This window comes from Pogona vitticeps, chromosome 8 (assembly GCF_051106095.1).
Source record: "Pogona vitticeps strain Pit_001003342236 chromosome 8, PviZW2.1, whole genome shotgun sequence".
Taxonomy (NCBI): Eukaryota; Metazoa; Chordata; class Lepidosauria; order Squamata; family Agamidae; genus Pogona; species Pogona vitticeps.
The window spans coordinates 26,009,612-26,024,872 of NC_135790.1; the positions used below are offsets into that span (position 1 = coordinate 26,009,612).

Consider the following 15,261-nt stretch of genomic DNA (forward strand, 5'->3'; position numbering starts at 1 on the left):
CATCAGGTAACAATGGGTCCTGTGACAATGTGCAGATTAATGAGTTTTATTTGGCATAAACTGCCATGGATTACACCTGATGAAGTGGGCTGAAGTCAATGAAAATTCATGCCAAATTAGACTTAATCTTGAAGCTGCCACATGCCTTTCTTTCTTTCTTTCTTTCTTTCTTTCTTTCTTTCTTTCTTTCTTTCTTTCTTTCTTTCTTTCTTTCTTTCTTTCTTTCTTTCTTTCTTTCTTTCTTTCTTTCTTTCTTCATCCCTTCCTTCCTTCCTTCACTAAAAGAACGAAGACAGATTTTTCAAGGAGGGAGGAATCACTGCAACAAACAAAGAATTAATAAAATCTCAACCCCAGATTAAAAACGAGGTTGAGTCTTGTGCCATCTCAAAGATGAGCAGATTTTATCTGGAGCTAGCTTTGGACAATTGCAACTGGACTTCCGGTACAACTATATAAAGACAGGAACCAAACAAAAGCTATTTGGCTGCAGATCTGGATGTTGGGAGTTTGATTCCCCATTGGGCCTCCAATGACCCGTAGGGTCCCTTTCATCTCTGCAGTTCTAAGATTACTATAAAAGATTACTATAAATGTTGCTACCAACATCTTTGCTGGATTCTTCCTCCTGAACCCCCACCATGAATCATCACAGCTAACCACCCGGCAATCCCAAATAGTACATGTTCAAGAGCCAAGATGACAAAACTCTGAGGAATTGTCCATCCACGTTCACTAGAGAGAACACGGGCTCAGCAAGAGCACAATTTTCACGAATTGCAACACCAAGCTAAATTCAGAAACCATAAGGGGGACCTGTGGTTGCATCAACTATTAGATTTATCATCTTTCACATCTTACATTTCCCAGTGGTCACTGAGATTCCTTCCTAGTGCAAGAGCCACCTCATCCGATCTAATTTGCATCCTGGATCTAAATCAATCCAAAAATTTGCTGGGAACAAATCTGGCTGTTCAGCCTCAATGCAGAACTCAAACAAATTGATCCAGTTCAGTTCAGAATTTGTGATTTGCCCAAATCCAGTGCGTCGCTTCGCTAAGCCATCATCCTGCTCAACAACAACTGTGCAGGAGAACTTCCTAGAAGATTGTGCCTGCGGCCATTAAGATCTTTTATACTGTCACAAATCACAACTGCAGCAGTGCTCATATCCTGTTTGTAGAAAAAAGAAAAAAAAGGAAGAGCCTAATCCAGCAACCCTTTTCCCGTAATCATCGATGCAATCAGATGCCTCTGGGAAGCTATGAAAGAGGCAGGACATGGAAAAAATAGTTCTCTCCAACTGTTGCTCTCCAGTGCTTTCTGTTTAGTGGCCAAGTGCCTCTGTGCGTGGAGGGTGTGGGCCGGTGTTATGATGATTAGTCACTGACAGATGTTTCCTCCGTGAAGTTGCCTAAGCCTCATTCCCTCAACTCTGCAGGAAGATCAGCTCTGCTGGGCTTTCCACTCCCTGACATGCGTCCAGCTGGCCATGATAAGACCTGCTCTTTAGTGGCAGGAAAGGGTTGCCCAAGTTGCCAATTTTTGCTCTCCACCCACCCTTCCCTTTCTCCTTTTCATCGGATCATAGAACTGTAGAACTGGAAGGGACCCCTGAAGGGCTTTGAGTCAGCATCCCTAAAAGAAGACCAACTGACCACTGGGAACTGGGCTGGAGAGATAATATAAATAGCCAAAGGATCAGGAGGACCTTCTGCCTAGTGCACTTCAAAATGCCACACTCTCACTGAGACGCCGGGAAACATGCACTCAACATCAGTCACATGAGGTGGACAATAAGCCAAGATTTATTCATATACTTAAAGACATTCCTTACAACAGTGTGCATGTAGGAGGGTTTGGGATGCTTGCGTTCCATGAACATATCTCCCGTAATCCTCCAGTCAACATGGCTACCTTGCCGATGTTGCAGCTTGTCTTTTTCTGCACCCATGGACTGGGTTGTTTTCTGCAACTTCACAGAAGCTGATTAGAGTGCTTTTCCAGAAGAAAAGCAGAGCAAGATGTTAACAAGAACTCCTAGAGGTAGTGGCCATCATCACATCTTGGGGGATAGGCCAGAATACCCAGTGACCCAGGAGAAAGGACATTCGCAGTGGGTTTTGGCAACTAGTAGCATCTCTTGACAAAACCAGCCCTCCGTGGATTGTGGTGGTGGCCTGCCATTTCTCATTCTTGGTTTTTTTCTCAAAGTTGTCCTCCAGGAATTCTGATAGCCAGGGTCTTCTACAGTGGTCCCCAACCTTGGGTCCCCAGATGTTCTTGGATTAAAACTCCCAGAAGCCTTTGCTGTTGAGTGTGCTTGCCAGGATTTCTGGGAGTTGGGGACTCAAGATCAGGAACCATTGCAGAAGCAATACCTAAGGAGTAGAGGATGGAAGGAGGTAAAACCAACTAAATATAGTCCAGGGCATGATTGCTTTTCTTCTTCCTGCTGACAGCTGCCTTGGAAGTTTAGATCTACCTTGGCTTTTTTGAAACCATCCCTTGCCAAAAATTATATTTAGCCTAGGACGGAGTTCCTTTGAAAAGGACTTTGAGGGCTTGGTAAAAACATTAGTCTCCTTTTGAAGCCCAGCTGCAGTTTCCCATGGGAAATGTGCATAACTGTGTACTAACAAGGAATGCCTCTATCGTTTTGAACCCACACCTGCCGCTATAACTATTTATTGCCTTTTTCGCGAGATGAGAGAAGAACGGTATTTCATGAAAAGTCCAGGCTTGTTTGATTGCGGGCATCACTGGGATAATTCTGGGATGTTGGGGAGATGCTCTATCATGCTAGCCTACAGAAACCTTCCAGGGCACAGCAAGTGGTTTACTGCCCGCAAAAACGTGTGCCAAACAAAAGTGGTCCATCTTTATAGCGTCCAAATCTTTCAAGGAAGTCAAGCCAGGCTTGGACCCGAAGGCTTCTTGGCATTGCCGGAGGCAGAGACATAATCCACCCCCTTTGGTTTTGTCTGTAAACACAGAAGCCAAGCTATGTGTGCACAACACAAGCTGATGGGTCATTAAACAATAAATCAACCAAACTAACTGTGCCAACATCCCCGAGGGGGAAATGGGGCTGTTACTTGGCCAAAAGCAAAGAACTACATCCACACCTTGATTGTTTGGGGATGGACAGGTGTGTTGGGCCCTTGGTGAGATGAGATCCTCTGAATTCAAGAGCAGTATAGCTGTCTATATAGGATACCATGTGTGGTGCAGTGCAGTGGTCCCCAACCTTGGGCCTCCAGATGTTCTTGGACTTCAACTCCCAGAAATCCTGGCCAGCAGAGGTGGTGGTGAAGGCTTCTGGGAGTTGTAGTTCAAGAAAATCTGGAAGCCCAAGGTTGGGGACCACTAGTGTAGTGGATACTAGGACTGATAGAAACTGATAAAACCACTCCTCAAATACCTCTCTTACCTTGAAAGCCCAGTAGGGTCTCTATAAGTCAGAGCTATATCTATATCTAGAAAGATGGATAGATGGATGGATAGCACCATAGAATCATTGAGTTGAAAAGGGTCTATAAGGCCATTGATTGAGCAATCTCTATTTATTTTAAATATTTTTACCCCACCTTTCTCCTCAAAAGGACCCTAGGTCTGACAATCCCCCAGGCAGTACAGGTTTGCAATCTGAGTCAACGTCACCAGTGGCAATGCTAGATGGGAATGTTAAGAAGCCATTATCGCTGGGGGATTCTGGGAGTTTTGTGGTTCCCTGTAGTTTTTGCAGGGTCTGAGCAAAATCCCAGAATGCCCTTCCTTTGTCTGAGTTTTCCCAAATATGCGTTTCCTTCCATCAGGTTTGTGCAGGAGAAGATCCTGTACCCCGTTGCTGTTATCTTTTTTAAAACAGGGAGGCAGAAGGAATCAGCTAAAGATTTTCCACCCGAACCAAATTCCGCTCCCTCCTTAACTTTGCCGAAAGTCCTGTGAGCCAGGAGAATGGCCATGAGTCCCAGCTGGGAGAGAAGAGGTTGCTTCCTCCCTGCTACCCCATCTCCGTGGTCTTGGCACCATTGGCAAGCAGAGTCTACTTTGCATACAGTTGGCACCAACTCTGTGACTTCGCCCGGGGAAGTTTCCCTGGAGAGGGAGAGAAAAAAAAGCTCAACAGTTCCGGGTAGACTCTTTTTTCGCTGTCGTCGTTCTTTAGATTTTCTTTTTCTTTGTTATAAGCCGATTTATTTTGGGTTGTTTATCACTCCAGAGAAAATAGCAGATAAGATCGCAAATCAATCAGCTCTCTTTTCGGCAGAAAGCATGCGTCACCTTCATGGAGTCGTTGATGGCATCACTCCAATAGCTTCCAGAGGTATAATATTGACGAACTCCAAAACCGCAAGAGGACAGTGGCACTAAAAATCCTCCTTCTCCCCCTAGTGATACCAGCAAGAACAACTTTAACTTTTTTTAAAAAGAAGGTTTTTCAAGTCCGCAGCATGGCAGAGGACAAGCTGAAATCTCTTGATGTGGGAGGAAACCAAGATGCTACCGTGCCAAAGGTGATATAAACATGCTTCCCTCCTTCCAACTAATTCACTTCTGGAAATCTTCCTACGGAAAGATATTTGAAAATATCAGGTACTGCAGATAAGGCAAAAGGTTCTGGCAGATTGTGTTCCATGAGTTAAGAGATGTTCACTGCCATTTTGTTGTTGTTGTTTAGTCGTTAAGTGGTGTCCGACTCTTCGTGACCCCATGGAGCAGAGCACACCAGGCCCTCCTGTCCTCCACTGCCTCCTGGAGTTGGGTCAAATTCATGTTGGTCGCTTCAATGACGCTGTCCAACCATCTCATCCTCTGTCGTCCCCTTCTCTTCCTGCCTTCACATGTTCCCAACATCAGGGTCTTTTCCAGGGAGTCTTCTCTGCCGTTACCGCTACTCAAAACACTAACAAGTCATGAAATGCTGATGGTGATCTTTGGCTCCTTGTGGCCTCTCTGGCCTCGTGGTTGTGTGGACGGTATGGTAAGGATGAGACCCACAAGAAATGCCATGATCTCCTTCCAGGAAAGGCAGGATAGAAGCATGAGAAGAAAACGAAGAAAGCTGATAGGGAAAATAAAGTGATTTCTTGAAATATGGAGGTGGAGTAGGCCATTGCAGATGCCTTGGACTGTCAGAAAGATGAGCAAGTGAGATTATAATCAGATGTTGATTATAATGCAACACCAGAGGAAGGTACCAGTTACAGGAAAAATCAATTAGACCTACAGTATCTGTAAATGTATGGAAAGGTAGGATATAAATTTATTACAAAATCAATAGTCCGCTTTTTCAGAGTGGTCTGTCATTTGTCTCTGGAAAGGGTATAATGGAAGTCGTCTCTGCACTTCGCCTGGCCTCACCATCTTGTGCTCAGTGGTACAGTGCCTTTGAGACTGGAGGTTCCATTGAGCATGGCTACCACATGTGCAAGGTGCTGGTGGCACCAGCGTTATTGGAAATTCCTTTTATCGAAGATGGCATTATCGCTGTTGGCTCCATGTCTATCAGTCAAGTGCCATTGAAAAGCACACCTGCTTGGATAAGGGAACAAGCAAGTGTCCAGCTGAGTGTTTTGATGTTGCTTCTTCATACTGCTTTTATTGCATCGTTTTTCGCAGAGACATGTAACCTCTGCTTCCGATGTACCATTTTAGATGTATCACATTTGTGATTCCAGATTTGTGATTTTATGTGTGTGTAGTATAAGATTCCAGGTTTTAGAAATGTTTGGCTTTGATTTTAATTGTGTATGTGTATGGGTTTTTAATGCAAACGTTTAGCTGCCCTGGGCTTTCATTGAGGAAAGGCAGGTTATAAACTGAATAAATAATAATTTAGAAATTATAACTAGCACAGTCTAAGTAATTACCTTATCTTCCTCTGTGAATTTTTTCTAATACCCTTTGAAAGCCATTTAATGTTGCAGCTATTACCATATCTTGAGGCTGTGGAACCTGAAATTCATTTAAGAATCCCATACCATCATTTCAGGTTAGAGAATTGGCTGCCAATTCCAACCTCGCTGGAGGCAGTAAATCCATCCAGAGAGGTTTGCCTTAATTTTCAAGGACATCTCCAAGGTACTGAATTTTTTGGGTATCCATCTTGGATCATTTCTTTAAAGTTCGGCCTAAAACCCACATGGGATTGACTAGAGCACCACCTCTGCCACTGTCATATCCAACGTCTGGCGGAAAGTCCAATGCACCATGTTGCCAATGAAGACAAAGTTGGAGGGGGCAATGCTCCAAAAGGGGAGCAGTCATAGATTCAGGTGGCATTGTTGATGGGAGGTGACATTTACAGTGATGTATTTAGCTCACCCAGTTAAGTTCCCTGCCAGTAGACTCTCATATGACATGGCTTATGCACACAAACCAGCATCTAATGAGAACTAGATACTACATTGCTATATACATTTGTAAAAAAAGAGCAATTTCTGGGCAAATTCAGAAAGGAGGCAGAAAAGTCCCTCCTGGAGCTGTGTGTATGTGCTCACCTGGACTCTGCCCCATCAGCCTAACAAATAAGGTCTCCCCTTTTTTACTCAACTTTCACCCAACCACAGACACAAACACACACAAAAATGACAAAAAGGCCCACAGTGGTGAAACTGCATCCACACCAAAGCCATAATAAATGAGTAATGCTTCTTAATTGCATCGGCGGCAAAGATTGAGGTTCTTTAAAGTGGAAGATAAAAGTCTTGTAATATTATTTTCCCTTGCTATAAAATCATGGATCAAAAGATGGTGGGCATCTGTGAGAGAGAGTAGAAAGGGAGGCTCAGCACGCTTTCTCATCAGCATTGCCCAGGTTGGTAAGGCACATCCGTGCGGACGACGCAACCCTATTGAGCACGGTCCAGAGAAGCAGTATTTTAGCCCTCCAGTGAATCTAAATCCACTGCTGGTTCAGGAAATAATGCAGCTGCAACACAGTCAGATAATCAGCCAGCCAGCCAGACAGACAGATAGCCGCTGGTCTTGCACAATGAATGAGCCCTCGATTTTGCAGCTAGAACCGTTCACCTTTGCTCATCAGACGCCCATGTCTGGAGGATGTTGGAAGTCACAGTCCAAGAGAATCAACATATTTAGCTTTTAGAACAAGCACACTAGCCTATGGAGCCTCCATTATGTTGATTCAGCCTCTTTTTCCTTTTTGTTGTTGTTTTCTTTCTTTCTTTCTTTTTCAGGTGTGCTATTTCTTTGGATGGAGGAACTGTAAACTATTTGAGAGCCAGCGTGGAGCAATCGTTAAAGCACCCAACTAGGAGTCAGGAGTCCTGGGTGCAAATCTCGCTCAGTCATGGAAACTCACCAGGGTGTGTATGTGACAATGGTGAAGCCACACCTTGCAGGTCTTACATACCTTTTTTTTTAAAAAAAACAACCCTACGGGGTCACTATAATTTGGAAGCAACTTGATGACACATAAAGACAATGCCAGCTATTTGTTCATAGTTGCCTGGCTAGGGGATGCTGGGATCTGTAGTCCCCCCAAATGCCGATTCCAAGCTCTGAACCCACCATAACATTGTGTGTGTGTGTGTGTGTGTGTGTGTGTGTGTGTGTGTGTGTGTGTGTGTGTGTGTGTGTGTGTGTGTGTGTGTGTGTGTGTGTGTGTGTGTGTGTGTGTGTGTGTGTGTGTGAAGTCTTTGCCATCTTAGCTTTCCACTGCTGCTCCCTTGCCCCCACCCTTTGGCCTTTTGCCCTTTTTCCATCCCAGGATGTTTTAAAGATCCCTCATCACACTCATTTGAAATGCAAATATTCTCCCCCTTCATTCTTCCACCCCAACGGACTTCAAGGGGAGCTGGGCATATGGAAATTTCCTCTTGCCTTACTCTGGGCCCAATTATGGAAATCAGCAACTTTATGCAAATCCACTGCAGGCCTCCATCGCCATAGCAACCGGCTGCTCCTAAAGTTGGCTGCTCTAGACCTTGACTTACTTATTTATTTTATTTTATTATCCTCAAGTTCTTGCTTGCCTGTTTGTATCAATTTATTCAGAAGCATGGAAACCTGGAGAGTGTTTCCCTGAACATTTGTCCACCTTCATAAGTTATTTGCCAAACATATCTGGAAATTACAGTATGATGTTTTCCCTTTCATTTTTCTTAATTGTCCACTTTAACACTAAGAATAAACAAACAAACAAAGATGGAGGCATTTAAAATGTGGCTTCAGTGCAAGATGCTAAAACAATTCTTGGATCGAGAGGGTAATCAATGAAGCGGTACTAAAGTCAATGGATGATGGCATCTTTTGGAGTTACCATAATAACTCTTACATAGAGTTGCCCCTTCAGGGGACTGATATAGCACATGGCAGCAACAAATAATTAAAAAAAATACAGCATACAGAAACCTAGAAGATTTGGGTCACAGAATGCAATATGGAAAAGTGCTGATTGTTATAGCTGATAATTCAAGGTAAAAATAAACAGGAGAGAAAGGCAAGAAGAGCTGAGGATTCAGCCATACCTCCCTCCCCCACACAGTCCAAAACGGCTTAGTTTGGGTTCAGTCCTACCAACCTTATCTATAGGAAGAAGGCCTCCCTTTCCAAATAAAATGGGCTAAGGATTTCCGCTTAATTCTGTCCAGATCTGTCTGTCTGTCTGTCTGTCTGTCTGTCTGTCTGTCTGTCTGTCTGCCCGCCCGCCCGCCCGCCCGCCCGCCCGCCCGCCCGCCCGTCCGTCCGTCCGTCCGTCCGTCCGTCCGTCCGTCCGTCCGTCCGTCCGTCCGTCCGTCCGTCTATCTATCTATCTATCTATCTATCTATCTATCTATCTATCTATCTATCTATCTATCTATCTATCTATCTATCTATCTATCTATCTATCTATCTATCTATCTATCTATCTATCTAAACTAAACATGGGTAAGATTATGAAAAGCCTGAGTAAAGAACCAGGTCTTTATGTTTTTCCTGACGCCAAGGAGAGTTGGGGCCTTATGAACTTCCACAGGAAGAGAGGTCCATAACATGGTGGCCACCACTAGTAGTGGATTTCTGAGCCCCCCTTGGAGTGCCTCCCCATTGCATCATTGCTTGGGGGAAGAGGGTGGAGACCGACTAGGTTTCCAGGGCTGTTGAAGGGCTGCCCCATTGCCTGCACATATGACAAGCCTTGCCTTCCCCTTCCTCCTCCATCAGGTCCCTATCAAAGGGGAGTCACACGTCGTGGTGCAACCTTGTTGTTGTGATTGGAGGCAGATAGGGGTTGAGTTTGCCCGCAAACAAACAGAGATAGGAGTTTGCAGCCTACTCACGATGGCATATCAGATAGGGGATGGGCCGCAGCATCAGGGTCTCCCTAAGGGTTGGAAAATAATAACGAAAAAAAAGAGAGGGGAGCAAATCAAGGTTCAGCCTTGCCTCGTGGAAGGAGAGGTTATGTGGATCTCTCAGGCTTTCTCCCCCAAGATGAAGCCAGAAATAATTTCTCTCTTTCTCATCCTGTGGGAATCTGGGTTTCAGGTTACACCAGGCTGATAAAGAAATGGGAGGCAGATAAGAGAGGCCAACACCCTTGGGAGTTCCACTCCCTGTTGTTGTCCTTGGGGAGAAGAGGTGGGGAGGAAGCAGAAAGGCACCCCAGCACTCTGTGTGTGTGTGTCCCCCCCCCTCCAACCAGGGACAGCAAGAAAGCCCAGGCTGCTGCTCTGCCTTCTAAAGACACATGGTGCTTATTTTCCAGAATTGATCTCCTCCTCTGGCTGCACTGGAATGGTGAGGTTTGCTGCTTGTGTGGCCACTTAAAAAGAGGACGTGTGCCCTTCAGAAAGGGGACACTCACCTGTGTAAGACTACACACACTCATTTACAAGGAGAAAGGCTAAAAATGGGTGGGTGAGTGGGTGGTGTTCTTGCCAATTTAAAGGCAGTCCCAGGCACAGTCCATTTATGGAAGGCTGGTCAAGGTGGGCGATGGGAACCGGACTCCACAGTGCTGTGCTTTCCAGAGCCCCCTGGAGTGTTGCCACTTCTGCCTCCAGTGGGGAAGCCGGGTTGAGGTTAGGTTCCATGGCTCACATTGTGTGGGGAGGATGCCGAAGCTGGGGAAAAGCTGGGTCAGTTGGGGGCGGCATTGCTAGACCACCAGGTCCCTGACCCCTTCCACAGATGGGTAGGAGGAGATGCTCCCTTCATCCTTTACCCCTGTTGCACCTCTGTGGAGGCACATTGGATGGGGTCCCAGTGCTTGACTGCCTCCTTGCATATGTAAAAAGCAAAGCGTGCTGCTTATATACCGCCCCATGGTGCTTAAAGCACTCTCTGGGTGATTGACAATTAATTATGCAGGCTAGACATCTCCCTTTCATCTTGGTTGATGGCTACCACCCTGATCTCCCCAATTCCCTATCGCTTATTCCCAGCATCATGTCTTCCTCCAGCTGTCCCGCATCAGACGGTGACTCTCTCTCCAGCTATGTTGGTGTATGGCTAGGGGCCCAGGAAACTCGCTTCCCCTCCAACAAATCTGGGCTTGTGCAGTGGGGCCAGACAGCCTGCTGGATGCTCAAGGAGACCCCTTCACAATTCTCCACAAGGACCTCCTCAGCCACTCCACATTTTAGGAGTAATGAGTGAATAGTACTTATTGCACCAAAAATGCAATGGTCTTCCAAGTCAACATATTACTCAGTAAATGTAAAAAAAAATACTGACAATCTCAAGGACTCATGTGGTATCTTTAACTGGAATGGATATATGACAGCATGAGCTTTCACCATGAGTCCATTGTTTTCCTCCAACAGCTTTAACATGGCTACCCCTTAGAATGCTGGTATTTACTCAAAAGCTATGCCTTCTCGGTAAAGTTGCTACTCATCACCTGTTCATTTCCAACCTTTGGCCATGGTATTCCCCCTCGCCGCAGCATGTATAGTTTGTGCCACTTCATAGCTATAGCTCGGGTAACATGTTTTAATTCTGGAGATGCTGAATTGTTTCCCACATCCCCAGTCACTCCTTCACTATGTGGTTCTGAGGATTTTACCCCGAACTCAAGAGAACTGGTCTTTTTGTGCATGATTTACTCTTTAAAAAAAAAAACAGCAACCACAAAACCCAACACAGGCCTGGTAGGAGCCAGCTGCATGCCAAGGCACATCTCAACAGAAATTTTTGGATCAATTAAACAGCCAACTAGATTAGCACAATCGCTGCCTCCCAGCCCCTCAAGCACCTATCCTGCGGAATTGGCATCTATAGATCTCCTTGGCTGTCTTTCCACATGTTGAAATAACTCTGGAAGTGGCTAGTATTTTAAAACTATCGTGACATTCATTTAGGAGGGCATCCAGGCTTTTAGATTTAATTAAACCAGAGAGTTTGATTCAGTGCTATGACGTTGCTGCAAAAGATGGTCTACGAGGAACCTTACGCTCATTGCTTGCTCATGTGCCGTGCCACAGGCGGAAAGAGCAGAAGGGTGAATCACAGCATCCCCCCCCCCAAAAAAAAGGAGCAGGAGGATCTGAGTAGCCTGCGTAGCCTTGGGTCTCCACTAGGAACCTAAGCACATAGACTGAGCGTTTCATTGGGGTGAAGGTGATCCATAAGAAATCCACATCTCAGTTTGTTCAGAGCTTTATAAATAAAAGCCAGCAACACTGAAGTGGGCTTGGAAAGAAATCAACATAGGAATCTGGCCCATTTAGCCTGATATAGTTCACTCTGACTGGCAGCATCTCTCAAGTCTTGCAGGCATAATTGTTTCCTAGGCCTACCCAAACCTGTGGGGGATTGAATTTGGGACTTCCTACCTCTAGAGTTTATGCTCAAACACGGGGCTACATTGCATGGCTTGGAGGGATCAGATACCATCATTATGACATTAAAAAAAGCTGCAAACTATAGTTAGCAAGAGAGTCAAAACTGCAGTGGACTCAAGCCTCTTAGACAAAGCTCAGACTGCAGCATGGGCTGTGTTGCTCCTAGTGTTGGATCATGGGCTCGTTAAGCTGCTACGGACGTACACATTTCGACATTGTAAAACAAACAAACAAAAAAACACCAGGTGTCCTAAGAATGAAGTCATTGTGGTTGTAGTTCATGGGAACACTGACACTGAGCAACCTATTTAGCAAAAAGCCCTGCAGATTTTATCAAGGCTGATAAAGCCTTTGAAGTGATATCAAGGATTGAAGCAAGAAAGACGGGTAGGTCCCAAACGCAGAATGGTGACCTGGAAGGGAGACCCCCCACCCCAAAGGGGTCCCTCGAGTGGTGTATTTGTCCAAATTGTTTTGAATCTGCTGACTCTTTTTATCTCTTTCGAAAAGGTGGAGGAGACCCAGATGTATCCTCCAGACCATCTCAAAGTAATTTTGCTTAGACATATACCTTTTGGCTCTTGAGAGAAGAATACTAAGCCTGTTACTACGAGGAAGCATCTCCTGTTAGATGTTCTCATAACTGCTCATAGCTCGTTCTTCAGTGTCAACTCTTGATACAGTGGCGCCTCGCTAGACAGTTGCCCTGCATGACAGTTTTTTCGCTAGACATTGGCTTTTTGTGATCGCTACAGTGATTCGCAAAACAGTGATTCCTTTGGGGGAATTTTGCTGGACAATGTTTGGTCCCTGCTTCACAAACCAATTTTCGCTAGATGACGATTTTGACAGTTTCCTCCGCGCTCGCAAAAAAGGTGTTTTCGGGACCTAAGCTTCGCAAGACGGCGATTTAAACAGCTGATCGGTGGTTCGCAAAGCGGCTTTCCTATGGCCGATCTTCGCTAGACGACGATTCTTTCCCATTGGAACGCATTAAACAGGTTTCAATGCATTCCAATGGGGAAATGCTTTTCGCTAGAGAATGATTTCGCTAAACAGCGATTTCAGTGGAATGGATTATCATCGTCTAGCGAGGCACCACTGTATTCTAAATTTTAATCCCAGCACGAATGAAGAGCATATATGGGGAAACCTCTCTTTATGTGAGCAGCGAGACGGAATTCCCCCATGTTGGAAAGACAGATTAACTCAAGGACAGTGTGATGTTTTGGGAGAGCACTCGAGCCCACAATTTCCGAAACACAAAGCTACCATGACAGAAGGAAAATAATTGCTTGGAGGTGCAGTGAAGTGAATGAAGCTGAACGGACAGTGGCTCCTCTTGCAAAAATAAGTGTAAGATTAGTGGGGTGTGACACCAGATGTTAAATGTTTGAGCCCCCAAGCACTTTAGGAAATATAACTTATTCATACTTTCTTTTGAACTTAGAAAACCCACAATGCTTTTCCCGGTTCTTGTTTACTCAGCTCAACAGAGAGACCGATTCGAAGTTTATTAACACATGTTTCATGTTTTGAAATGAGCCCACCTTGCCTGGGTCTCAGATCATTAAGGTAATAACAGGGCAACAGCAGAACCATGTGAAAAAGGGGGAAAAGCATAGAGATATTTTTGGCCCAGGCCAACAGAAAACTGGAGAAAAAGCCCATCTTTCTTGGGAAGCTGTAGCTCGGGCAACTTCTTTACAAACCTGCCAAATTTCCCCTTATAATAAGAACTATCATTATTTTCTATGATGTAATTAGAAGGCAGGATGCATAGCCTCTCACTTCAGTAGAACTGGTCTGACATCTGCAAAACCATTTTTTAAAGTTGGCAGCCAATGTTCAAATGATTTGTGCCCAATGTTCAGTGGATGAATCGGGGACAGACCGCATAACAACGGTAATAAGTATCCATTTCCATATTGGACAAACGCTTATAGCTCTGTCAAACTCGTGCCTGTTGTTCTGAATTCGAGGAAGGAAGGATGAACACTTGCTCATGTTGCAAATCATAATCAAAGGCACTTTCTGTTTGCCCAGAATTCACAGTCGTTCCTTGGAATCTCCCCTCAAAACAGAAACAAACCCACTGAGGCTTTGGTGACCATTTTTTTTGGCTGGCTTCCTTTCCTTGCAGTTCCAAGCCCAGAGGATCAGGGATTTAATAAAAAGAGAGAGAGGTTCTCTTACCGGGATCTAGGTGGCTGCCTTCGTTCCGCGCTTCCGTGGAATCTGCCACATCACCGCTCATTTTGATATCTGGAAATGCAACCCAAGCTGATTTTAATAGCAGGGCACCGGGCTGCTCAGCCTCTTCTCCTACCGCTACGCAGCATCAATGAGTGTGTCATGACCAAAATATGTCACCAGACTTTCCAATCCCGGATTCCTACCTGTCCAGCCACTGGAATATTCATAAGTTTGGGCATCAGTGTGCCAACGCTCCTCCTGCAGTTCCTCTTTCTCCTGCTCTCATTCATCTCAGAGTCTTTGAATTCATTCATTTTGACAGATCATCGCTCAAAGTGAGGATAAGGCAAAGGCCAGAGAAGAAATAGGGCCAGCCATCCCTCTTGGGGCGAGAGAAAGCCAGGAGGGGAAAGAAAGAAAAAATCCCCATTGTTGCCCTTTGATCCTAACCACCCGCCATACTATTTCTCCTTTAGACAGGTTGGCCTGTGAATCCTTTCTATACTGTATTCTGAAGGTGGTGTGAAAACATTTTAAATAAATAAATAGGCAGAAAACCTGGTTTGACTCCTGAAAAAAATCTTTCTACCTCCATCATACAGAAACATATACGTATGCAGAAAAGTTGTATCAGGATACTGTCATCATCGTTGACACCTCAGTAATCTTTACAGTAAAACTTAGCATAACACACATGCACCAGTATTATCCTGGGATGAGATTTTCCTCTCTCTGTTTCTCTGTCGTAAACATACTTTAAAGTTTCTTATCAGGCCATAGATTCTAAAATGACAATCATCTCAAACAACATGCTTCAAAACAAAGTGGCAATTAAGTGAACGTGGCAATCCCTGAATCATGTCTTAGCGAGTCTTCTTAAAGACACAAAGACATGCTTCTCATTCTTTTAAAAATGTTCTTATGACAAACCACTACGGTTGGCCACGATTATTTCTGCATAGGCAGAAGCATCCTTCAGTCTCGAGAGACTATGGTAACATGCTCTGAATCGAGGAGTGTCCTCTCCAGAGCATGAAGCCTGGGTAAAGTAATATGGAGGATAGGCTGTTACCCAAGTAGCAGGTCCCCCCTCTCCACATTGCTGAAATGGTCCAATGGAAAGGCAAGAGCCAATACAACTGGTTCCAGCAATGTCACAGGAGTTGGCAGAACGACATGAACTGCCTTTGGGACTCCAGCTCTGGATTTTGCCTTGAGGTTAACTCCTGAAGCCTTTTTCGTGAGTGGCTATAGCCACAAGGCAGTG

At 44.9% G+C, this 15,261-nt stretch overlaps 1 protein-coding gene across 1 annotated transcript in view; it reads right to left on the reverse strand.

Moving 5' to 3' along the window:
- POU2F3 (POU class 2 homeobox 3) overlaps positions 1-14,155 on the reverse strand; it is a 55,726-nt gene extending 41,571 nt beyond the window's left edge. Inside the window, 2 exon segments of the mRNA XM_078379651.1 lie at positions 13,995-14,071; positions 14,073-14,155. Of these exon segments, the coding sequence (XP_078235777.1) occupies positions 13,995-14,071; positions 14,073-14,155 (160 nt within the window).
- Between the last annotated feature and the right edge of the window lie 1,106 nt (positions 14,156-15,261).